This window comes from Leptopilina boulardi, unplaced genomic scaffold, assembly GCF_019393585.1.
Source record: "Leptopilina boulardi isolate dan_hultmark-lab unplaced genomic scaffold, ZJU_Lbou_2.1 LbouV2_324, whole genome shotgun sequence".
Classification (NCBI taxonomy): domain Eukaryota; kingdom Metazoa; phylum Arthropoda; class Insecta; order Hymenoptera; family Figitidae; genus Leptopilina; species Leptopilina boulardi.
The window spans coordinates 2938348-2958275 of NW_026137890.1; the positions used below are offsets into that span (position 1 = coordinate 2938348).

General features: G+C 32.4%; 1 protein-coding gene across 6 annotated transcripts in view; it reads right to left on the reverse strand.

Moving 5' to 3' along the window:
- The window catches only part of LOC127284404 (neuronal acetylcholine receptor subunit alpha-7-like), a 152337-nt gene that overhangs the window by 31902 nt on the left and 100507 nt on the right, over window positions 1-19928 (reverse strand). For all 6 annotated transcript variants that reach the window (XM_051309811.1, XM_051309814.1, XM_051309808.1 and 3 more), the window contains one exon: window positions 5366-5475. In XM_051309811.1, the coding sequence (XP_051165768.1) occupies window positions 5366-5475 (110 nt within the window). The remainder of the gene's footprint in view (window positions 1-5365; window positions 5476-19928) is intronic.

The window sequence follows — 19928 nt, forward strand, 5'->3', positions numbered from 1 at the left end:
TGTTCAATTCCATGTGAAATCATATGTAAGAATACACATGAAATCCCATATGGTTTCCTATATTAATACATTTATGTTATTTTTTAATGTAGGTAATTATGAAGGAGACTGGCATAGGAAATTGATTTAAAAAAATGTAAGATGAAGGGACATTTGTTCCGACATACAGAAAGTCTGCTACTTAATACTTTTATCAAAATGAAATTTGAAATAAATTTTTATTGAATAAAATTTGTGACATATGAGGGCATATCTCTAAAACTTTTAAACTTTATTTTTTCGCTCATTATGATACCTTAAATTTTTTAAAAATAATTTTGCAATACCATAATTTAAGCACGATTGGAGTTGATGATCAATTTTTATAAAATTTTTAAAGAAAAATGATAATTTTAAGGAAAAAAATCGGACAAGTGCGAGATACACTCGCACTGAAATTGAGGGTTCCGTACTCGAAGCGAAGTTATTTGGTATAAAAACAAATGTTTAAAAAATATGTGTTGTATGTCAAATAATATAAGTGATACAAAAAGTAACTATTTTGTAAAATTTAAGAAAATTGTTCCTCTTCGTATCACTTATATTATTTGACATATACCACATATTTAAAAATTTTTTTTTTATACCAAAGGAGGAACAATTTTCGTAAAATTTTTTTTTCAAAATTGTTCCTTTTTGTATCACTTATATTATTTAACATACAACACATATTTTTTAAACATTTTTTTTATACCAAATAAGTTCGCTTTGAGTATTTAACCCTCGATTTCAGTGCTAGTGTAACTCGCACTTGTCCGATTTTTGTAGTTTATAGAATGTAACTTTTTTAACGAAACATTATATATCTTGTGGCTTATCATAGAAGTAGGTGGGAGTGTAAAGAACTGAAAAATCCATAAGACAATGATGTGTCTCAAGTTGGATAAAAATTATGTAGCTTAAAACTTGCGTAACAACTTTTTCAAAAATTCGATACAACGATACAACGGGACTATATTATCTACACAATAAGAAGTAATTTGGACCCTTATATAGGAATGTGTTAATCCTTTACATAAAGAATGCAATGACTTTAAACATTTAATTTTAAAACGTATTAAACTAATAGATGTGTTTACAACTGCCAGATATTTCTTACTCGGAGGTTTTTGGGGTCGCTGACTGCAAATCTGGAATTAATTTTTCAAAATTCAAAATGGCGGATCCAATATGACCGACGACTTTTTAAAAAATTGATCCAATTGGACTGAAATTTGTTACTCGGGGATTTTTAGGAGACGCTTGCTTTTCACAGAACAGTCAAGACGTCGAACAGCCAAAATGTCTCAAAGCCAATACGTCAAACAGCCAAGACGACTTCTTCTACTTCTTCTTCTACTTAATGACTTGAGGCACTGCCAACTGTCAGAACAATAAACTTAGAAGACGACAAAGTTCTAGAATACACTATATGCTACACTGTTGGTAATACAGGTTAGACATCAGCAAAGTAAATCCAGCTTATAGGAAATTTGAGATTGAATCAAATACGAGGGGGAATTTACTAGTTAAAAACATGTACACTTGACTACCGGTATTACACCTCATATTACTCTTATTACTAAGTTATTACACGTTATTACAGAGTATTACACGTTATTACAGAGTATTACACATTATTACAGAGATATTACAGATTTTTTTGCGTTATTACAGCACCGTAATAAAACATTATTACACGGTATTACACGTTATTACACAAGTATTACAGGAAGAGTGTACACTTGACTACCTGAGTAAATTCCCCCTCGATCAAATATATTGTTCGCTTGGAAACGGACAAGTCGAGTACAAGGAAAATGAATTTGCCATACGTTGAATTCATTCAAGAATCATTATAAATTCCCATGAGAAGAATACATGCGAGAATTGAATTCAAAGCGTATAGGCCATACATATATATATATATATATATATATATATATATATATATGGGACGTTTCACGTCAACCGGCCCAGAGCTCTGTCCAAAAATCTACTAAACGAAAATTGACTTATTATGGCTTAAAATAACCGTCAGCTCATACTCTTTCAAATAAAAAGTGGCGAATTCAAAAATTAAAAATGGTGTCCTTCCTGTGACAACTTTTTCCAATTTTTTTACTGACTCAGCAAACAAATGTATTAATTATCTTGAACAAATCATTGCTATTAGTTAGAGAATAGGTCACTCTTATGTTTTTGGGGTCGCCGAAAATAAATCTGAATTCAGATTTAAAAAATTTTCAAAATTCAAAATGGCGGATCCAATATGGCAGACAGGTTTTTAAAAACTTAATGGATTCGCTTGAAACTTGTTACTCGGGGGTTTTTGGGGTCGCTGATTACGAATCTGAAGTCAGATTTTGAAAATTCAAAATTTTAACTACTGTTTAAACAATTTATTATTGTTATTTACAAACTTTTTTCTAATTCCACCAAAAAATGCAATGTTTCCCTAGTTTTGCAACTTACCGAATTAAGTATAATAAGTATAATTAATATTTACTACAGATTTATAAACAGCCATCTTAAAAACTCCTGAGTTAGAAGTATCAAATTAATTAATTAATTTAATATTTTCAAAATCTGACTTCAGATTCGTAATCAGCGACCCCAAAAACCCCCGAGTAACAAGTTTTTAAGATGGCTGTTTATAAATCTGTAGTAAATATTAAGGTTTTACTGTTGGGGTTAAGGTTCTCATTAAATGTAAAAAAAGAGTTGACTTTCAACTCTCTTGGGAACGCTATAAAAGTACACCCTTATGGAATTAAAGAAAAAGGATAGTTAATAATTTACGAATTAATTTCATTACTAGGGCGTTACTTTTAAGGACCCGGTAAGAAGCGAATAATTGAAAAGAATTCAGAGTTCCAATTCTTTTGAATTAGTGAATTTACGTTTTTATTCAATTCCTCGATAAAGCAAAAAAAAGTAGAAAAATCTATTCTTCTTAATTGACTTGGTCAAAGTTTATACTCTAAATTATACATATAACCTGACGCAGTCAATTGTAAAATATAGAAATGCCTCATTTATTCTCCACATTTTCTATTCCTCTAAATGTGCTCCAAATGTCCTGAGCTATAGTCAATTTATAGAAATAACCACATGTACTTCACTTTTCAAATTTCTTATTCCTTTCATGGAAATTTTGAAGCTGGCGATTGAAAGAAATAGACATTTAGAATTTACTCTCCAAACATTTAATTTTTTTCTATTCGCTGCCGAAAAGTTTGAAAATAAAGAACTTTGCGCATTTTGAAAAATAGAAAGTTTGAATTCTTTTCTATTGACTTATCTGTACTGGGAATAGAAAAGAATTCATTTTTTTGATATTTAGATGTTCACTGGGGAATTGGGTGAAAACGTCAATACGCCTATTCAGAATAATTGAAAATGATCAAGTTTTGCTTAATATATGCAAAATTTCAATCTTTCTCTATTTCTCGCTTCTTACCGAGGAGTTAATATAATTATTAACTCTCTTTTTGAGTTGATTTTTAAATTGAAAAATTTAACTTCCAACTATTATTGTTAATTTTATAAGTTGCAAAATTACGAAAAAATTGCAATTTTTTCGTGGAATTAGAAATAGTTTGTAAATAACAATAATTTAAATAATAATTTTATTAAAGTCCGTATTTCTTATTATACTTAATTCGGTAAGTTGCAAAACTAGGGAAACATTGCATTTTTTGGTGGAATTAGAAAAAAGTTTGTAAATAACAATAATAAATTGTTTAAACAGTAGTTAAAATTTTGAATTTTCAAAATCTGACTTCAGATTCGTAATCAGCGACCCCAAAAACCCCCGAGTAACAAGTTTCAAGCGAATCCATTAAGTTTTTAAAAACCTGTCTGCCATATTGGATCCGCCATTTTGAATTTTGAAAATTTTTTAAATCTGAATTCAGATTTATTTTCGGCGACCCCAAAAACATAAGAGTGACCTATTCTCTAACTAATAGCAATGATTTGTTCAAGATAATTAATACATTTGTTTGCTGAGTCAGTAAAAAAATTGGAAAAAGTTGTCACAGGAAGGACGCCATTTTTAATTTTTGAATTCGCCACTTTTTATTTGAAAGAGTATGAGCTGACGGTTATTTTAAGCCATAATAAGTCAATTTTCGTTTAGTAGATTTTTGGACAGAGCTCTGGGCCGGTTGACGTGAAACGTCTCATATATATATATATATATATATATATATAATTGATCTCAATAACAATTTCTAACTTTCTATCAGAAAAATAAAACAATGGAAGGATAGAGTAAGACTACTGAAGTCAAGCTATCCCTCTGGGTCAAACAATGAGAAACAAACTCAGATTGAGTGAGAAACATCAATTGTACTTGTAAGGCGGGAAAATGTCAACACCGGGTTTCAAACACCTTAAATATACTTAAACCTTGAACAAGGGGTATACAGTTAAGATATTAAACTGTCGAAGACCACAACACTGCAAGGTGACACCGCAGATATACAAAAGATGTTTACATAAAAACTCAAACTCAGATAAAACCAGTAAAATTCATGAGAAGACGCACGGAACAGAATAAAATAATAAAATGGGTCCTCAGGGTGACACAAAAAATTCGGATATTTCACAAAAAGGATACAATGGGCGAGGGTAGAAGTCACACTCGCTTATAGAACAAAACTCAGAAACAATCAGGATTAGAACAAAATTCAAAGAACACTTCGGAAAGCACGTGGTAGATCGAACGGTTTAAAAGAAAGGTTAAAAAGTTGCTTTCAAAAGCAGAACAAATCATATGTATTCACAACACAGAACTTGGCTAAAAATGTACTAAAACTTGTTTGAACAAATCAAAGATAGAACAAAGATAATGGTAAATGCATGGAGTGCCGGAACATATTCCATCCGGTCACTACCGCTGCCAAGTTAGCAAAAACTCAGCCAAGACGACGAATGGACAAATGTCGAAACTACAACCCATTTTATAGAAATTTAATGTAGAGAGTAACCTCATCTCATTAAAAAAATTCGACATTTTGTCCATTGGAAATTTTGTCTGTTCGACGTTTTGGCATTTTTTTTCATTTTTGTTTTTTTCAATCTGACTCACTGCAGCGTAACAATGTGTAAAAATGAGTTACCCAATTTTTTTTCTAATATTTGATCAATACTGAAGACAATAAAATTTACTTCAAGAATGTGCCTTGAAAAAAAATTAATTTTTCTAATACCTAAAAGTTTAAAAGTTTTAGAGATATGCTCATTAACGTTTGATGATTTCAATTCATTTAAGAAGAACATTTTTAACATAGTCGTAAATATAGTATCTAAAAGTTATTTAATATAATATTTAACTTACCCAATCTGACATCTCGTGCGTATCAGAATTGCGATGATGATAATTTAATATAAGAATCGTGCTCACGACACTACTTGCAACCATAAACATGATGCAATTAAAATAGGTTCCTGGAAAAAATAAATTGTATTTAATTAAGACAGGAACAACAGAAGCACGTATTTGTTTGACAGATAAAAAATTCTGCATAAGTACATATTGTATAACATTTCATTTATATAAATTTATAGGATTTAAAACTTATTATTATTATTAAATATACACGGAGAGAAATACCATGCGTTTTTAGTATGAAAGTGGTTCATACTTTCCTAGCATGACTTGTTCATACGCCCAGTGGGCACCGGGACGTTTGAGAGACATCCTAAAAACGTCTTTTTTTGTCCGCGGACATCCTGGGAATTTTGATGATAATGTCTCGAAGACATCATGAAGACATCCAAAGAGCGTCTTTAACATGTTCAATGTCGTGGCCAAAAGACGTTCAAAAGACGTCTAAAAGACATTCAAAAAGGATGTCTAAAAGACGTCCTAAAGACGTCTTTAGGACTTAGATATATCTACTTCAGAATATTTTCCAAGTTTTTTTTCTAAGTTTAACTTAAGAAATTTCTATAACATTTATCTTAAACTGTTTCGATGTTTACGTTGAACTTAGAACATAAAATATAAAAAAGTTATTTTTATGAAAAATTTTCTATTTTCAAAATCTGAAAAAGACGTCTTTAGACATAATAAAGACATCTTTATGAACAGATATAGAACCTTTTTTGAACGTACCTCAGACGTATTATTCACGTTTTTAAGATGTACCATACGGAACAAATTAAAGACGTCCGCAAAAAGACATCCTCACGATGTTACTGGGCGCTTGATGTAAGAATTTGACTTACATAAGTTTGGCGTATGGACTTCTTACTGAGAAACTATGAATGTCATACTGTAATAGCATGAGAAAGATTCATACATTAAACGTGTGCCACTTCATACTATAAAAGCATGTTTTTTCGCTCGTACAGATTTTTTCGTGTACAGATTATTTTATATGTATTATTCATACGTATATATAAAATATACGGGAATGTATCCATGAGTGGACCACCTTTTTATTTTTTTAAATAATCTTTTTTAATGAAGGAAATTTAATAACTAAAATACACCGTTGGATAGGTATTATCCTCAGCTATGAATCATATATATATATAGATTTTTTTTAGCTTTAAAGAAAAATTTTTGATCGATTTTCTGAAGTGGTGTTTTTTTGACAAAAAAAATTTGTATCCATGAGTGGACCACCTGCTGAAATCGCTTAAAAATTATTAAAAATCAAATAAACATTAAAAACTTTCGTAAAGTAGTAAATTCGATCAACAGGAAGGTAAGAAACATAAACCAAGTTTATGTAATTTTTTAAAGTTGCGACGATTCGATGGTGTGGTTTACCATCCTCCTCAGGCTACTTTATTTAAAAACACCAAAATTAACAAAATACAGAATATAAAAGTGATAACAAAAATTTTTTTTATAAATAAAATTAATAGTATTATACCTAAGTATTAAAATATATTTTACATAGCAATTAGACAAAGATTAAAAAATATTTTAAATAAATTAATAAACGTTACAGACAAAAGCACACGACGAAAGCCGTCATTTCGATACAACGATCAAGTCAAAACTGAATTTAATATTGGAAAAGAAATTAGTCTGAGGAGGATGGTAAACCACACCATCGAAACGTCGCAACTTTAAAAAATTACATAAACTTGTTTTGTTTTTTACTTTCCTGTTAATCGAATTTACTACTTTACAAATTACACACTTGGAAGGGAATTCTATTTTTATATTGAAGACTTTCAATGCTTATAGTAAGGAAGTGTATCCAGTTGTGAGACAGTCGATTTTTTTAACACGCAATATTAAAAAGCCGATTGCTTTATATAAAAACATTTCTTTTTATAAGGTAACTTTGAGTGTGCACTGAAGCGCATATATATACATATTGGTTTTGTTAGATGCCAACACTGTGTGTGAGAATCGACTAAAAAACTTTTTTTTCAATATAAATGCAAAGTACGTTTTTTCCAAGTTAATTAATTAGAAAAGGTAAATGCTTTGCATTTTCACTTAGTACTTTCCTTATATTTTATGATGAAATATTGCATTGTTCTAATCTACGGTTGAAAATTTTTTTTCCTTTTTAAAATAGCGCCAATTTCTGGTTGTGCGAGACACAGCATGTCACCACACTGTAAAAAATTTCTCTGTAATTTTACACTACCGTCCGAAATTGTGCGAACTCTGCTTTTTCAACAACTATAAAACTGTGCAAATCATCAAAAATATTAAAACTAAAATTTTTTCCTCTTTATTTTATTAAAGTTAATAAAATTCTGAAAGAAATGACACCTTGACAAAGAGAATATGTTAATTTTTCAATTAGATATCTAAGAAAAACCCAATTTTCAATGTTTTTACTATTTTTTTTATTTCTCTGGCAAAAATTAATATTTTTAAACGTTCTTAGGCTCATTGAAATCGTATTTTGTTATGCAATTGAAATTATATAAAACAATTCATGTACACATTCTTCCCTAGCGTATGCAAACCGTGAAAGTTGGCTCATAAAATGTCAAAAAATTGTGATTAATATTTATATGACAAAAAATGATCAGTAAAATGTATAAATCTTAAATTTACTTACATAAATCAGAGAAGTTTAGAATGATATATTTACTTGATTTTTAAACATTATATTTTATTGTAGAATTAAATTTAAATTTTTTGACATTTTATGAGCCAAATTTCACGGTTTGCATACGCTAGGGGAGAATGTGTACATGAATTGTTTTATATAATTTGAATTGCATAACAAAATACGATTTCAATGAGCCTAAGAACGTTTAAAAATATTAATTTTTGCCAGAGAAATAAAAAAAATAGTAAAAACATTGAAAATTGGGTTTTTCCTAGATATCTAATTGAAAAATTAACATATTCTCTTTGTCAAGGTGTCATTTCTTTCAGAATTTTATTAACTTTAATAAAATAAAGAGAAAAAAATTTTAGTTTTAATATTTTTGAAGATTTGAACAGTTTTATAGTTGTTGAAAAAGCAGAGTTCGCACAATTTCGGACGGTAGTGTATATACAGTGTATGCGAGTTAAAAAACTTACACTGTATGGGACAGTTTTACAGGATATATATAGTAACTGTACATTGAGATTATGTGGATTCACTAGCGCCTGTAAAATTACTAAAAGTTGTAAATTTAAGAAATTTAACTAATAATTGTGATTCGAAGTACCCGATGTAACAAGACGACATACGAAACGACATTAATATTTAATTATAACAGATTATTAAAATAGTTGTTTAGTAAACGAAATCAGACAAAAAATGCAAAAGTAAACAAATTTTTAAATTTAAAGAAAATTTAATTGTCGATGTATTTTTCTATCAATATGTGATTTTACAATGAAAAAATTGCTTTTTTACTTTTTACTTAGTAATTTTACAAAATTCATGATATTTATAATTTCAAAATGTAAATTAACTAAAAAATGTAACTTTACACTCGTCCATAAAATTACATTATAGTGTATGCGAGGAAAAAAACCATGACACAGTAGGGCTTTGCATTGGGACTGGAATTTTACAATCGCCATTTAAGAGCATTTGAACCTTCGTGACGTCACAAATCATGGCGCATGACACGCAAACTTCTCAGGTATGTGAAAAGCACAATTTTGAATATTTTTTAAAAAAACCTTTTGGAAAATGTTCAGAATAACATAGACTCTGTCTGTTATGTGCGGAAAATTCAAAATTTTGCGTTTAAAACGTTTTTTAAACAATGTTTAAGTTGGTTGTCACAAGTAAGGAAAAATACACGAATTGCTTATATGTAGGCCATTGTTGGAAAGACCAGGATAAAAATTGGAAAATTATTATTATTTATAATAAAATTAATTAAAATATTTGATAAATTACATAAGAATTTTCCAATTTTTATCCTGGTCTTTCCAAAAATGGCCTACATATAAGCAATTCGTGTATTTTTCCTTACTTGTGACAACCAACTTAAACATTGTTTAAAAAACGTTTTAAACGCAAAATTTTCAATTTTCCGCACATAACAGACAGAGTCTATGTTATTCTGAACATTTTCCAAAAGGTTTTTTTAAAAAATATTCAAAATTGTGCTTTTCACATACCTGAGAAGTTTGCGTGTCATGCGCCATGATTTGTGACGTCACGAAGGTTCAAATGCTCTTAAAATCGCTCCGCACTGTACTGTAAGTTTACGGAATCTTGTATTTCTAACCTCAAAATTATTAATATTGTCAAACTGAGTGCAGTAAAACAACATAATTCTGTAACGAAATTTGTTACAGAATCTTGTAATTCTACTATTTAAATAGTAAAATTAAAACCTTTTTTTACAGTGCAGTTGTGAGACGGTGGCACCACCCATCTGGGATAGCCTATACTTTTTGTTATACAGCTTAAAACGCTCTGTTTAGTTTATTTTGTTATGTACATTTGACAACGTACTATTTAAATGTTGCATTGATTTTTTTACTCGTATTTTTTCACTTTCGTACATTGCGACAATGATTACGATGAAGAAGACTGATAATCATATTCTAATGAATAAATAATATTATCTAGTATCAAGATGACTAGAGACAGGAGAGCCAACTTCGCTATTTTTCCACAGGGAGCTTGAAGTTGCATCGTGAGACCACTTGGGTGAGACTGTATAGAAACCTATGCTGCGTTAAAAGCTCTTTTGGATTCTGCGCATTCTGTCCACATGTGATCAGTGAATGACAGCAACTGTCAGCTGACAGTTGTTTTTCATAAAGCGTTTACGAACCAAATAATTTATCATTTTCAATCGTTTTCAAAATATAATTTTAAGAATAGTGAAAATACATTTAAAGTGTTCTAGAATATTATTGTGAAATTAATCGTTAATCACAGTTATTGTGAATAATAAATAAAAATGAAGATCTCACAACAACTTTAATTAATTTGCAATTACCCTGTTGAAAATTCCTATGTGAGAACACATATGGGATCCCATCCAGGATCTCTTGTGAGTTCTTATGTGGGTTCCCATACAGGTTCACACATAAGATCCTGTATGAAAAGGTTCCTGGGATGAACTTGCGTGAGATCAAGCGCACGATCTTATGTCTCTGTAAAAGCAATAACACAGGATCCCATGAGGTTTCCTGTGTAGGTTCCTATATGAACAACACGATAAATAGGAACACACATGGGATCTTATCCGAGATCTTGTATGAGTTCTTACATAGGTTCTCACATATAAGAAGATTAATAGCATATATATAAAAGCATTATATAAAATCTTATTAAGCTGCTATTAATCTTCTTATATGTGAGAACCTATGTAAGAACTCATACAAGATCTCGGATAAGATCCCATGTGTGTTCCTATTTATCGTGTTGTTCATATAGGAACCTACACAGGAAACCTCATGGGATCCTGTGTTATTGCTTTTACAGAGACATAAGATCGTGCGCTTGATCTCACGCAAGTTCATCCCAGGAACCTTTTCATACAGGATCTTATGTGTGAACCTGTATGGGAACCCACATAAGAACTCACAAGAGATCCTGGATGGGATCCCATATGTGTTCTCACATAGGAATTTTCAACAGGGTAGGATAACACGAAAGCAGTATTGTATATATATATATAATTTTTCACTTTTAAACTCAGTTTATATACACATGTGAATTGCACGTGTCACATGTTGCACGAAATTTCAAATATGTTTTGTATGCGCAGAACGCCAGAAAGAGGCACTAATTGTAAGCGCAAGCTAGATTACGAGATGCCGCCCAAGCGGTCTTCCATTTCTACATGGAGAATAGACTACATGAGACCAATATCCCTTGCATTTACTTCACTAAAATGGTGCCAAGATTCTTCGTAAGCTAAGACAAGTACTCATATTGTTTTGTAAAACATAACCTGAATATAGATATATTTTTATTCAACTTCAAAGTAATTGATATTTGAGTTACGTGAAATGTATGTGTACTTATGTTTCTTTGGCAGATTTCTTTTTTAACGCTTTTAATGACATTTTAAAAATTTGTGAACGCAAAATATCAAATTTACCACAGTGAAAAAAGGTGGTCACAAAACTTTCACATTTTTTAACACAATTTTTGTGTGCGGCTGTTTTAAACACAAAAATGCGTCGATTTACTTAAGTCCCTATTGTAAATTCCCATATGAGATCCCCTATAAGATCATTTTTGATTTCTCATATGAGATACTATATGAGATCTTACGAGAATCCTATGATTCCTAGGATCCCACATGGGAATATGTAGTAGTTGTTTTTTTAAAAAAATATAAGACATATTTTAGATTTTAAACATAAAATATTTTTGCTTTATATAAAATGAACTCAACATTTTGTCAGATTTTGTGTATCTCTTACCGTTTTTGAGATATTCACAAATTTTATTTTTCAAATTTCGACCCCATATGGAATCCTACATGGACACTGATGAGATTCTTCTTACGAGATGTCCTTATAATATTTCGCATTTGACTTCATAAAAATCAGAAAGGTGGTCCAGTCATAGATACATTCCTCTACTATTCCTCAGTATCCTCAGAAGTAACAGTTATATGCAGAGAAAAGTGCGCGGAATCATCGCCGCGGAGACGGGAAATAAATTAAGTTCCAGTGATGTTAAGTGAAATAGAGACGGATTCAGATGGGAACGAAGCCGAATTATTGCTGGTTCTTTTCAATGAATTTAAAGACTTGGTTTTCCGTAACATGATACGAGACATGATGCAAATTGGATGCAGATCTATTAGAAATGAACATCGAAATGACCACCGATGTACTAGTGTTTTATCGATCTTACAGTATGGCCAACAGCGAAAGAGAGCAGACAAAGGATTGGATCGAGGAGTTAAAAGGCAGATATTCTAGAGAACTCTAACGCTTCGTATGCGAGTCTTATATTGTTTGTCAGGAAGCCGAAAGGTGAAGTGAGAATGTGTGGTATATATACATATATACCATGTCGTGAATTGTCGGTACAATTAACGTTCGAGGAGTGGAAATTCGGCGCTGATTTTAAAGCAAGATATTTCAAGTTAGAAAAAAGTTAGAGACTTCTAACTTAGATGGTTGGAAAGCTGATAAAATTCTGTTTCTGAATGTATATCAAGAAAATTTTTTTCTTTTTTTTGTATTTATAACACCGAAAAGATTTCAAGCAACAATTATTATTGTGTTAAAATTTTGAAAATTAAAAAAATGTTTTGTAGTTCCTGAAATATGTTAAAAATGTTCGAGCACGTTGTTCTACAAGCCAGCAGCGAGGCGGCAAAAAGTGATGATCGACGGCTGATTTGAAGAAAAACATGCTCAGACCTTTTTTAACATATTTCAGGAACCACAAAACATTTTTTAAGTTTCAAAAATGCAAATTAAAGCTGAGATTTTAAAGATTATGTTGTAAAATTGACAAATTTTTCCATACATTATTCTAGATTGTGCCGGAAGTCAAAAACATTAGTACGACAGTACGAAAATTGCATAATTTTTGCTTGAAATCTTGTCGGTGTTATAAATACAAAAAATTCGTCAAGTATGAGTTACACTCGCTTACCTAGGGTTCCGTTCACGATTATTTAAATTTAAATATAATATTTTAAAGGGGTTTGCTATATTTTATGTGAAATCTCTATATGAAATTAAATATATGTACCAAATATATGTACCATATGTACCAAGTTGCAACTTCTTAGCCCCAAAACTGTAAAAGCTAAAGCGCGGAAGGATAGGGGAGACTGGGGCAAACCGGCCATGTTAACAGTTTTAAGGCTCTAGTAACTAAAGAAACTAATGAAAAACCTTTTGTAACAGCTTGTTGGAAAGGTCATCTAATTGCGCAACTTTTTCCTAGAGACACATGTACCTTAAAATGTATTGTTTAGCTGCTGCATCAATTTTAAAAACATTTGCAAACTGTCCGGTTTGCCCCACCCCTGAGGTAAACCGGACAGTTTATTTTTGTTTGTTTAGAGAATTAATTGTAAGGAAAATGTCACTAAATATAAAAAATCAATAAACAATCTTCCCAATAAGGAAAATAATAAGATAGGATTAAATTTCAATTAAAGAAATATCTTATTTATTATAAAACAAATATTTTCAACTAATTGTTGTCGTTCACAAAGAAACGTCTGTCGGTGAACTTTGTAAAACTTCGTAAAACTCCGTAAAGTGGACAAAGATTCACGAAAGCGCGCACGAAGTTTTCTAGCCGACAGGTAATCTTCGTGAATTTCTGTTGCAAGGGAAACAGACATAGGCCGGTTTGCCCCACAGGCCCATTTTGACAATTAAGACCTGTAGAAAAAAATGCTTAGTAAAATCATTAAATAATATACCGATAAATTTAACTGAGGCATGCACCTTTTCAACCTAAAAAACAATTTTAATAAATATTACACGATTTTCTCACAAATTGCTTATGAACAGATCCGTAAAAATTTCTAGTGGAAGCGAAATAACAAACTTTTTCTTATAAAATTGCATAAACATAATTAAAAAATGTCAAACTGAAGAAATAAGTTATTCTTAATATAGTCTTTTCAAATTTATAATTGACATATTTTAAAGTTTGACCATTTCTGAGAAACTAACACCTGGCCGGTTTATCCACATGGCCGGTTTGCCCCAGTCTCTCCTACGTTTTTTCCGAAATTTCGAGTTTTTGGAATATAACAATATTCAATTCAATTCCAATCGAGTTCTCTATAATTTTCCTTTAAACTCCTTGAAAAATTACGTATGTTTACCAAATTTGAACATTCTAGCTCCAAAACTGTAAAAGTTAATGGGAGACACGCTTTCTTCCGAAATTTCGAGTTTTTGTACTATAACTATATTAAATTCAATTCCAATCGGGTTCGCTATAATTTTCCTTCAATCTACTCGCAAAAATACGTATGTATACCAAATTTGAGCCCAATTGGTTAAAATGGCTAGATTTTAGAGGGGGGACAAGATTTTGTGGACGGACATAAGTGAAACCATAAGGGTTCCGTTTCGGTTCACTGCGTGAACGGAACCCTAAAAAAAGAAAAAAAATTTCTTGATATACATTCAGAATCAGAATTTTATCAGCTTTCCAACCATATAAGTTAGAAGTTTCTAACTTTTTTCTAACTTGAAATATCTTGTTTTAAAGTCAGCGCCGAATTTCTACTCCTCGAACGTTAATCGTACCGACAATTTCCGACGGTAGTATATATATTTTGTAGATTCGCTATTAAATGATAAAAATTGAATATTTTTTTATCGGACTACTCTATTTTTCTTGATAAATGTTCGAGGAATAAGATCCAATAATTTATTTATTAATTTTTTAATAGTAACTATTTTTTAAAGAACTCTCAAAAACCTTGAAAAAAAGCTTTAAAATGTAGCATTTATGGTAAAGAGTTGTATCTCAACTCCTAAATAAAAACAGACACAGACAGCGTTGAGTCTAATTTTCTCTTTTATGCATATGAACTATAGAAGAAGTGTTATTACTGTGGGATTCTTTATTTTTGTTGACTTTGTACTGTTCTTTATGTGTCTGTCGTGTCCGCTGTGTTGCTAAGCTGTGCTATTTTAACAATTTGTGAGGTGATTGAGTAGCCTGCTCTCACTATTTCTATGATAAGTGGTGCAAACGTTAGTGCATTTCTACTTGTGCAGTCTATATGACTTTTTTTTGGTATTTAGTCCCGACAATCATATTAAATTTAACTGATTTTAATTATTTTATTTCTCGACTTTTTCCGCTCATGACTAGTCTTTGGTTGGTTTGTATTCATTCCTTCCTTGTTGGTCTCCGTTCAGTATCTTTGTCAAGCATCAATTGACTATTGTTTGAAATATTTATATCACAGTGTTTTTTCTTGGTGATCAATTAACCATGAGTGTAACTGTGGATGAAGAGAGATGGAATCAACTTCTATCGTCTATAGACAAACTCACTCTCTCACACGATAACCTTCGTTCGGAAATTAACGTTTCTACGAAAACGGTAGAGTCATTGACCGCGACATCGACAGCGCACGACAAAAGACTATCGGACATTGAGGAAACTCTTTCTTTTTTGAACAGTCAAATTAGAGCGAAAAATTTGGTCCTTTTCAAATTGGAAGACTCGGATAACATCAACAATAATTTACTCATGGCTATATTGGGGGTCTTCAAGAATGTGGGACTTCAAATTTCAGAGCTGGCCGTGGACGATGTCTTCCGGTTGGGCAAAAATAAGGGTGCACGCCCTATCCTGATAAAATTTATCTCGGCAAAATGGGTCAAATTAATTTTCGGTAGAGTTCAGGAACTCTCTAAAGCCGGTTTTGCCATCGCCAATAACAGAAGTAAAGAGGAGAGATTACATCGACGCAATCTGTTGGATCAAGTTCACAAATTAAAGGGACTTGGACTTGACGCCAGGTTAAAGGGAGTCAAAATAATAGTTGATGGATCAGTCGTTACTGCCGAGGAACCCTCTACAACCTTGAAGCGCCAACTTTCTGCCGACAATACACCTAGAATTTGACAGGCTCCTGCACCACTTTGTGAGTTCATCACCGTCAACATCGGTCACCAAGGTCGATTCATTGACTCAAGACTCCAACGACTCTTCGCTCCGGAAGGAAAAATAACAACCCCGAATTCGCTGCTACCTCAATCAAGACCCCTGCTCAACAAATGCGAGTGCTTTTTTTTGAATGTGCATGGTATAAAAAACTTGCAAGATATGTCTTAAGGAAAACGATATTGTGTGCGTTTCTGAAACGTGGTCAACAAAAGTAAGTTTAAAAATTTTCACCACATTTCCTAATAAACTAATTATTTCTCCAGCACTCAAAACAAGTAAATTTGGCAGAGCAAGGGGTGGCCTTTTATTAATCTTTAATAAATTAATTTATAAGGTCTCAGTGCTCGATATTTCTTCATTCCATATTTTTGTCAAAGTTAAATCGCGAACTGACTGCTTTATTTTGGGATCAATTTACATCTCACCGGACTCTGATATTGTTCAATATCTCGATAATCTCAACTCGATTTTGTCCTTTATTAAAAATGAATTTCCATACCTCCCAGTATTAATTGTCGTGTCGACAATTTAAATCAATTAAATTCAGATATTCTCGAAAACTCTAACTTTAATTCGATAAGACAATCTTTAGATTTGACAATTAATGTAAGGGGCAGGACCTTGGTAGAGAATATGGAAACCAATGGCTTTGTTTTGTTAAATGGGCGTTCACTAAGCAATTCACCGGCAAGCCATACCTTTGTGGGATCTCAGGGTTTTAGTGTCGTAGATTTGATTTTGTGTTCACTTGAAGCTCTGCCTCTGCTCAGCGATCTATTAGTACTTCCGAATGCGACCCTCTCCGACCATCTACCGGTATTGCTATATCACCAATCTAGGGCGTTAGAACCAGTGTACACGTCAAATAAATTATTCTTTGACTCGGAAAAAGCCGCGATTTTTCATTCGAATATGGCCTGGAGAGGGGAGGTCTTGCGGCTAGATCATGATGTAAATACGTTGAACCATACGATTACTTCGACGATTAACAATGTCGCGAAAGAACTTAGCATGTCACGTTCATGCAAAATTTTTTTATCATTTAAAGAGAGACCTTGGTTTAATAGTGAATGTGAGCGAAGTAAAATGCGTGTCTCTGAAACCTTGGGCCAAGCCAAATGTAATGATTTTTCCTCGGAAACCAAATCCGCTTACCTACATGAAAAGCGAAATTTTAACAAAATCGTTACATCCAAAAAGGCAAATGATCGTAAAAAGATTATTGAATCCTTATGAAATTGTAACCAATCTGAGCTTTTTTAAAATATAATAGATTTTAAAGGTGCCTTTCCATCCGTCTCACACAATCTTTTATGGATGAAACTCAGAAAATTGGGATTGAGCACAAAAATTATTAACATCTTATCTCAGTTTTATTCGAACGCTTTTACTTGCATTAAAATTCAAAACGGTTGCCCTGATTATGTAAAAATTACTAGGGGAGTCTTACAGGGTGAAGTACTAAGTCCGTTATTATTCTTGCTTTTTATTAGTGATTTCGAATAATATTTTTTTAAAAGGGGATGCAGAGGTCTCTCTATTGATAAATTACAAAAAATATTAATGTTGGGATATGCTGACGATTACGTCATCCTTGCGGACTCCCCAACTGAATTAAGCAAAATATTATCGACACTAAACTCTTATTGTAAAGAAAACGATTTAATACTCAACACCAAGAAAACGGAAATTGTTATTTTTACTCTGTCTGGAAAATCTTCGGCCAAAACATTCAAATCATTTGCATACGGTGAAGAGAAAATTGAAGTAGTAAAGGAGTATTTGTAATTAGTGGTAACACAGCCACAAAAAAAAAAAAGTACCCGGGCCGGGAAATGAGACCATCATTTCTTGATGTATTTTGATGCGCTGAACACGAATCTGAAGTCCGTTTAGCTCCATCACGTCAGGATTTTGACATAACCTCAAAAAACATAGCTGATTTTATATGACAGGAGAAATTTTTTAAATAATGGCAGATTTGCTTGAATCTTGTTACTCGGGGGTTTTTGGGGTCGCTGATTACGAATTTAACGTCAGATTTAATAAATTCAAAATGGCGGATCCAATATGGCGGACGAATTTTTAAAAAGTAGTTGGATTTTTACGAAAATTGGTATCTAGGGGTTTTGGGAGTCGCTGATTACAAATTTATCGTCAGATTATTCAAACTCAAAATTGCGGATCCAATATGGCGGACGAGTTTTTAAAAAATAGTTGAATTTTTATGTAACTTGGCCGATACTGGGGTTCCGAGTCTCTGCATCGTAATACGTTTCCTACGTGTGTCTGCTATGACGGCATCAAAGCCATTATCCAGGGACTTAGCCGGATAGCGGACAAACTCCGTTGTCCACCGTCACCGCGTGGAGGTACCCTGGATGCAGACACATGTAGAAACATAAAGATATTTGACCACCGTACTATATCTGCCATTTTACATTTGAATAATCTGACGTTAAATTCGTAATCAGCGACTCCAAAAAACCCCATGATACCAATTTTTGTAAAAATCCAACTACTTTTTAAAAATTTGTCCGCCATATTGGATCCGCCATTTTGAATTTGAATAATCTGACGATAAATTTGTAATCAGCGACTCCCAAAACCCCTAGATACCAATTTTCGTAAAAATCCAACTACTTTTTAAAAATTCGTCCGCCATATTGGATCCGCCATTTTGAATTTATTAAATCTGACGTTAAATTCGTAATCAGCGACCCCAAAAACCCCCGAGTAACAAGATTCAAGCAAATCTGCCATTATTTAAAAAATTTCTCCTGTCATATAAAATCAGCTATGTTTTTTGAGGTTATGTCAAAATCCTGACGTGATGGAGCTAAACGGACTTCAGATTCGTGTTCAGCGCATCAAAATACATCAAAAAATGATGGTCTCATTTCCCGGCCCGGGTACTTTTTTTTTTGTGTGGCTGTGTAATTTTTAATGATACGGGATCCTTCCTCCCGGCGGCAAATAAGTCTGTAAGTGCGGCAAATTTAGCAGTCGGGGCTATTTTGGGGACTGTTGACTCTCTCGGGATGGATACTTGGAGATCCTATGAGAAGTTGTTTCAGAGTCTCGCTGTGAGCATACTTTTGTACGGTGTTTAAACATGGGGATTTAATAGAAGGAGTTCAACTTTCTTTCATTATTAAGAGCCTTTTATCGTTGCCTATTAACACGCCAAATTACGCCGTCAGGTTAGAGACCGGGTCTTTCCATCTCTCTCACAGAGTTTTAACCGTCACACTGAACTGGATTTGCAAAATTTCTTCAATGGCTAATTCTAGGTATCCCAGACAGTGTTTCGAGAAGCTTAGAGAAATAGTTTTGGGGATGCCCTGTCCGAGAACCAACTGGTTCTCACAATTAAGCGCGTTTTTTGAAGAAACTGATCAGTTGGATTTATGGCAATCCCTATCTTTAGACACGGTAAGTGCAAATAGGGAGACTATTCTGCGGGACTATGAACGGTTTCTCCGAATTCGCGATAAACAACAATATATCGAATCTAGTAGCTTACTAATATACCCTCATCTTTTGCTTCAAAACAAGGCCCAACATTACCTTACTTCTAGGCTCTCATTATACTATAAGAAAATATTTGCTCAATTTCGATTGTTGAATAAGTATAACTACAGAGTATATTTGGCTCGCTCAAAGTATGTGTTTAATTCGGATCAAATTTCTCCCTTATGCAGGCGGGAGGAGGAGAGTCTGTTTCATATTCTGATCGACTGTCCTGCGTGTGCTCATTTATGCGAAAGAGCTTTTCCAGAGCTTGTCTGTGAAAATGATAAGATGTCGGTTTGGTTGAGATTTCTATCCGCACAGGACACAAAAATTGTTAAAAAATTTGTAAAGTTATTGTCAGAC